At 50.7% G+C, this 7,269-nt stretch overlaps 1 protein-coding gene across 1 annotated transcript; it reads left to right on the top strand.

The window, feature by feature from the left end:
• Positions 1-144: 144 nt before the first annotated feature.
• Positions 145-4,976, top strand: LOC104072371 (transmembrane protease serine 9-like; the record flags this gene model as incomplete). Its single annotated transcript, XM_009582123.1, has 7 exons — positions 145-281; positions 843-1,203; positions 1,298-1,414; positions 2,648-2,819; positions 3,131-3,396; positions 3,936-4,072; positions 4,569-4,976. Coding segments are annotated over 7 exons (1,352 nt in total), but the record flags the coding sequence as incomplete, so codon positions are not given.
• Positions 4,977-7,269: the final 2,293 nt, after the last annotated feature.

Below are 7,269 nucleotides of genomic sequence, written 5' to 3'. Positions count from 1 at the left end.
CTATGATTCTATTCTATGATTCTATGACTCAACTCCTGTGTGGGATTAGAGCCTGTTTTCCTGAAATATGTGTTGGGTCAGTCTAAAAGCCATTAGCTCCCACTTCCCTCTGCTGCACTCACTAATTGCGTGGTTTTCATACAGTCACCAAGCCTGAGATCCTGCAGAAAGCCTCTGTGAGAATCATAGATCAGAAGACCTGCAACTTCCTCTATAACTTCTCCCTCACTGACCGAATGATCTGTGCTGGCTTCCTGGAGGGGAAGATAGACTCATGCCAGGTAAGAGTCTGGGATTTCTCTACGCATCTGTGGCTTGTTCCAGAAAGCTGGGCTAACTCACAGCCTCAGCACATCCTTGGGAAATATTTACTGAGCTGCTATGGCCAGGCTGTAATCCACATGTACTTTAGCTCAAAAAAAAGGGCCCGCTGCCTTGGAGCTTTAAAAGATCCATCAAGTTGAGCATGACTTAAACCAACATCCCACTGCTCTGTCTGGCCAGACTGGAGTCCTGAATGAAGCAGGTCTCCTCCTGTGGCAGTGAGACAGTGGTAGTTGGTGGTGGCTGTCCTTCACTTGTGGAAAGGTGCTGTCAGGAGCTGACTTTCACGACAAATGCCACTTGTATCTCTGCAGCCAGGTTGAGCCATTGACCCTAGTTTCAGCCTCTACACACTCATGTCTTGCACACACACTGCATGGCAGCAGACAGCCCTGTGGGGCTGGAGAAAGAAAAGTTTGAGGCTAGCTGAGTCCTCCCACTGTGGCTGACAGGCAGCTCCATGTAGACCCGTCTTGGGGAGATTGGGCTGAGCAGCCATTGCGTTGCTTCTTCCTCAGGGAGATTCAGGTGGACCCTTGGCCTGTGAGGTCACCCCAGGAGTTTTTTATCTGGCTGGCATCGTGAGTTGGGGAATTGGTTGTGCCCAGGCTACGAAACCCGGTGTGTACTCCAGAATTACCAAACTCAAAGACTGGATCCTGGATACCATCTCACAGTTGCCCTGTCCTGGCACAGGCACCCCTTCCAGTTCAACCGTTACTAGAACTTCTACTGCAGCCATCCTCACCCACCAGCCCAGCACAACAGCTGCAAGTCCAATCAACAGAACCACCCTGGGGATGAAGATGACCACAACCATGAAAGAAACCTCCGCAGCTCTGAAAACCACTGAGCCTGCTAAGCCCACCCAAACCCCAGGTAAAATTGACGACACGTTTATTGACATGTTGGTAGGAGACCTCCAGCCCCAGCACAGAGGGTACTGAGCAGGCCATGGGTTATTGCCTTCCAGTGGTGCCTTGTACCAGCGTCACCTTCAAGTGTTCCAGCAAGGTCTGTGTTGGAAAAGAAAATCCCGAATGTGATGGCATTGTTGACTGCAGCAATGGCTTTGATGAGCGCAACTGCGGTGAGTACTGCTTTGGAGCCTGCGACTGCTGCCCAGCCTTATTCTACATTACCCAGACTCCCCAGTGCAACCCACCAACTTCACAAGGGCTGTCTTGGGCCCCACGTTGTACACTGGGGGCCTCGGCCATCCCCTTGTGGTGCAGGTCCTCCTTGGTCTGCCAGAGCCTTTAACAAGATAAAGCTGGATGACCAGGGTCCAAATTTTCTACCAGAGAATGTGGCCTCTTCTCCTATGCTATAAACATTAGAACTCGTTTCCCAGCACACAGGCCTTCTGGCCAGTCAGTCTACTAGTACAAGCTGGCAAGACAACATGGCAGCCCATATGTCTTATCATCCCCGGGTCTGCTCCTTGGACTGCACATTCCGTGCTGTGTGACAGCTCAGCCAGCCATCCAAATGTCCCCTCCTCACGTAGAATCATAGAATCATAGAATCATTAAGGTTGGAAAAGACCTCTAAGCGAGTCCAACTCTAAGATCATCGAGTCCAACCATCAACCCAACACTACCATACCCACTAAACCATGTCCCTAAGCACCTCATCTACACGTCTTTTAAATACTTCCAGGGATGCTGACTCCACCACTTCCCTGAGCAGCCTGTTCCAAGGCCTGACCACTCTTTCAGTACAGAAATTTTTCCTAATGTCCAATCTAAACCTCCCTTGGCGCAACTTGAGGCCATTTCCTCTCGTCCTATCGCTAGTTACTTGGGAGAAGAGACCAACCCCCACCTTACTACAACCACTTTTCAGGTAGTTGTAGAGCGCGATGAGGTCTCCCCTCAGCTTCCTTTTCTCCAGGCTAAACAGTCCCAGTTCCCTCAGCCGCTCCTCATCAGACTTGTTCTCTAGACCCTTCACCAGCTTCGTTGCCCTTTTCTGGACACACTCCAGCACCTCAGTGTCCTTCTTGTAGTGAGGGGCCCAAAACTGAACACAGTATTCGAAGTGCGGCCTCACCAGTGCCGAGTACAGGGGCACGATCACCTCCCTACTCCTGCTGGAGTACCACATCCTTGGAAGGTGATCTTTGATAACAAGTAAAAGTTCCCAAACCATACCGTGCCTGCCAAGCCTTGCCTCAGATGGGTGAATGAAACTCATCACATCCTAACCACCCTATGTGTCTCCCCAGAAGGCTGCCCCATGGCATGGGCTATGGAAGGAGGGTAGATATCCTTTTCACTTATGGTTACTTAAAACCACAGTGCCTCTTCTTCTGTCCCAGACTGTGGCTTAACAACTGCTCTGACCTTCAGCAAGATCGTGGGTGGCAGCACTGCGGCTCGAGGAGAATGGCCCTGGCAAGTCAGTCTCTGGCTTCAGCGGAAGGAGCATAAGTGCGGAGCTGTCCTCATTGCTGACCGGTGGCTGCTCTCTGCAGCTCACTGCTTTGATATGTAAGTCTGAGATAGGCTAGTGAAGCCAGGTGGCTCTTGGCCTCACTCCCATCAGCCCACCTGCCCTTCCCCTTCCTCGCGGTCCAGCACCATGGCTGGGATGCTGTGCCCCACTGGAAGCACACACTCCCTAGGTAAGTGTGAAGAGGAATGAGTGGAGCAAAGCCTGGGTATGTCCACAGGGTGATGGGAGACAGGGATCCTGGCCTCACAATGTGTGGCCATAGCGCATCCCAGCCCCACAAGTGGAGGAACAAGAGGAACCTTGTGAGGCTGTGCTCCTAACAGCCAGGTTTGCTGTCTTTCTGCAGTTACAGTGACCCCAAAATGTGGGTGGCCTTTCTAGGCACACCCTTCCTGAGTGGCATCGATGGCAAAATGGAGAAAATATTCCGTATCTACAAGCATCCTTTTTACAACGTCTACAGCCTGGACTACGATGTGGCACTGCTAGAGCTGAACATGCCCATCAAGTTCAGCAACACCATCAAACCTATATGTCTCCCAGACAATTCACACATCTTCCATGAAGGAGCCAGATGCTTCATCACAGGCTGGGGCTCTACAAAGGAAGGAGGTACTGGCCGAGATGGCTCCCTCACATACATGATGGCCAAGCTAAGTGCCACCTTCCCTGCAAGCCCAAACATCTACGATTCCCACTCCACTGCCCCAAGCACTCCCCAATGCCAGGCCGGACGCTGCAGGGGATACCAACCTGGGCAAGGCCTGGTGTCACCACAATCTCCTCCCCAGCCACCATGCACTGTACTCCTCCATTTGGTTATACCTCTGCCCTCTTGCAGCCTTCCCAAGCTTTCTACATGCCAGCCACTGTGCTCCGCATCTCTGTAGCAGCTGCTCCAGCTGTGCTCCTACAGTACAAGGACCACCTTGATACCATTTCTATCTGGTCAGCTGAGCTGCCTGACAAACTACGTACCAAAGGGACCTTCCTGTGCTTGCTCTGCTGAGGAGGAAGCAGGCCTGATTCACTTTCCCAGTGCAGGTCTCTCCCTTTGGCAAGCAAGTAAGGCTGCAGAGACCCCACTCCTGTACATGCTGCTGCTTCTCACGTGCTCTGCACCAAGCTAACAGCGATACTTTTCTCCTCAGGTCTCATGTCAAAGCATCTGCAAAAAGCAGCAGTGAACATGATTGGAGACCAGGCCTGCAAAAAGTTCTACCCTGTCCAGATCAGCAGCAGGATGGTGTGTGCCGGTTTCCCACAGGGCACCATCGACAGTTGTTCAGTGAGTGTGAGAGCAGCAAATGCTGCAGCTGGGACAGAGCAAACCTGTGCAAAGTCCCCCAGGCTATATTCTCTCAGGAGGGCCTTGCCCTCCTTCCCCTAGCTCAGCTGTCTGTCCATCCATCTCCATTGGCTGTTGCCATTATCCAAGTCCATCCTGCATACAGCTCATTCTGCTTGCCCCACCAACCTGTGACAGGTCAGGGAAACATGCAGAGAGGTAATGCGAAGCAAGAAACCACAGGGATACCATGAAGCCCATTTCATGACCCTGTTGTGCCTCCAAATACGGTCTTCCATGTTTGAGAACCCCAACCTCAGATTGTGCATGCAAGTACATCACTGAGCAGTTCTCCAGCTTGGAAGCAGGGTCCTGGGGAGGTGGGAAACAGGACAGCAAATGCTCCTGTGTCCCAGAGAGAAAGAACGTCTCACAGCTGGCAGGGGGCTGGGCTGCCTTTTTGGCTTGATACAGGACCCTTTTCCTCTCTCTGCAGGGCGATGCAGGTGGGCCCCTGGCATGTAAAGAACCCTCAGGGAAATGGTTCCTAGCAGGAATCACAAGCTGGGGCTATGGCTGTGCCAGGCCATACTTCCCTGGTGTCTACACCAAAGTCACAGCTGTCCAGGGCTGGATTGCGCAGAACCTCAAGCTCTGAAGCTGCATTTCACCACTCAGGGAAGGCGACGAATAACAGGAGTGATTGCCAGAGGATGCACTAACTCCTCAGCTATTGTACATTTTTTTTGATGCTGCAAAGGGGTGAAGATGGCCTGCAGGTATTAAGCAAATGCCAGTGTTGTGTGACCCACTGCAATTGTGACACCAGGGCATTTGATAACTGCTTTGCATAGAAAGGTACAATTCTAGACATTTTCTGTAAATAAATGAGGCCTGTCCCATCTTAAGACCTGGCCAAACATCCTATGCATTAAAACGTGGCCTTTCTAGTTGGAGGGGTGCCCAAAACATCTGCCAGAGAGTCACATAGTTTGGCTGAACTTTGTCTACGAGCTGTCATCCCAAAGCCAAGACATGAGACAATTGAACTTTATCCCAGCCCAGAGTTATGCCCTTGCAGAAGCCTCAGACCTCACTGCCTTGATGGAGCTGTTATGTTGAGCAATGGCTTTTGGAAAGGGTATGCTACTTTTCCACTCAATGTTTGGTACTAGTAATTTCAGTGGCTCACCATTTGATCACAAGAGAAGGTAGGACTAAAACACTTGGACTTAAGACTGCACAGGCCCTCATCTGTAATAGAGAATCAGGACAGGCTTCTCACATCCCGCCACAACCCCAGATCCCTTTGCATAAGGAAACAGGTGATTAATTTGACAAAGATTAAGGCATAGCCACAGAGACTACTGTTCTGGTTAAGCTAGGTGGGAAAAATTCAAAGTGCTGAGATAGTGGTTGAAGGACACAACTCCTTCAGTGGGAAGTCAGGTCCCACTAGCCAGCATAAGGCAGACAGACACCTTTGTTCGCAAGAAAAAACTGCTGCAGAGCTCACGTGTCAAGTCTTAGGCAGATTTAGACATCTCCTCATAGATTCAACCACCAAAACTCAAGAGCAGCTAGCAAACCCCTTCCTAGTCTTTGGCACTTAAGCTCTGCATTTGGGTATAGCAAGAGGTTTCTTCTTTCCCAACCCAGCTGGCAGTGAGATCCACCACTTTCCCAGCTAGAGCACTAGCAACGTAGGAGACCTGGCTTCCAGGCATGGCTCAGCTCAATATGGGTTCAGATCCATGGCTGGAACACTTGTGGGATGTTCCCATCAATGAAATGGGACTGTTGCACAGCCAGTATCACAAAATTCATAGAGCCATAAAGAAAAGTAAAAAGGCCCCTAAGCACACATGACTAGAAAGCACTTCATTTTCAAGTAGTCAATCAAGGTGGGAAACTCCAGTTCAGTTTCAATTAGTCCAAATATCCAGTTATCTCCTAATAGTTTACCTTGTCTGGTAACACTTCAGTCCCTTCATAGAAGCCACCACATTGGGCAATTAAATGAAATCAGGTTCTTCCACATCCCTTTCAATGTCCTAGCAGCTAAGGAGACTTCCAGTCTCCCTCCCTGCTACAGCAAACAGTGAAATATTTTATAAAATACAGAAGAGCTTCAAAAGAAAGGATTTAAAAACCTCACTACAGGGGCATGGGCACTTTTAATCTCCAACACCCTCCTCTTCCAGCTGCTGTGCACACTGCTGACTACACAGCATAAACCAAGGAGAGGTCTGTAAGCCGAGAACAATACAGAGCTCAGCCCCAAAGCAGACCCAAGTCCTCTGTTGCAGAAGTGCTTCTCCCTCAAAAAAATGATGCCTAGGAGGTATGCTTCAAGCTGGAACATCTGTGCCAGAGCCAAACCAGAAGTTACAGAATATCATAGCCACACAACACATTTTATTCTATAAAGAAATCAACCTAAGTACTTCCCAGCCCTTTTTATCCCCAGCTGTGCTTGTACCAACTATTTGCAAGGCTGTGCTGCAAACCTAGTAAGAGCACTCCTGCTCCCCAACACACTGCTTGAGCTGAGTCAAAGCCTACAAGCCCAAAAGTGAGCCCCACATACAGCTGTACAAATACAAGGGAAGAAAAAGCCAAGTGTGGCATGTGGAGCATCATCTTATGGCAACTTTTCCACTGATGAAAAGGGACTGGGTAACTACCTGATGGCTGGGTCCATGCTTGCTTCCTGGGCAAAGGGACTGTGTTGCTGACTTGGCCCCCTTTTCTGCAGAAGGTTCCTTGCCTCTTGCCCTTTCAGCAGGGATTTATCAGCTGCTATATGCCTTGGCCAGTCTGGACCGTTGAGAAGGGCATAAGGCAAACCAAGCAGCTCACGGTGGCTCTCAAGGCTGGAAAATTCACTCGCTCCTGGTGCCGGTGCTAATAAAAGCCAACGGATGCAAAAGGTTCAGCGAGGGTTTATTGCTCTGCCATAGCAGGGGCTGGAAAGGCAGCAGGATTTTGCCCCCAACCACCTGGACTGGCCACTTGTCCCTTCCCCGCATGGTCCCTCCCTGGTTCAGGAGCCGGGGCGCTTCACATGTTGGCTCTCTCCCGCTGCAGCCGAGAGTTGTAGGCTCGGGAAACCGTGTTCCAGGCGTCCATGTACCGGTCCATGCACATGGCGATGCACTTCTGCGGAACAGAGAGCCCTCAGCGGTCGCCCCGGG

Source organism: Fulmarus glacialis, unplaced genomic scaffold (genome assembly GCF_000690835.1).
Source record: "Fulmarus glacialis isolate BGI_N327 unplaced genomic scaffold, ASM69083v1 scaffold22097, whole genome shotgun sequence".
NCBI classification, from domain to species: Eukaryota; Metazoa; Chordata; class Aves; order Procellariiformes; family Procellariidae; genus Fulmarus; species Fulmarus glacialis.
The sequence above is the reverse complement of the archived record's forward strand: the minus strand, read 5'-3'. Positions and strand labels throughout refer to the sequence as shown.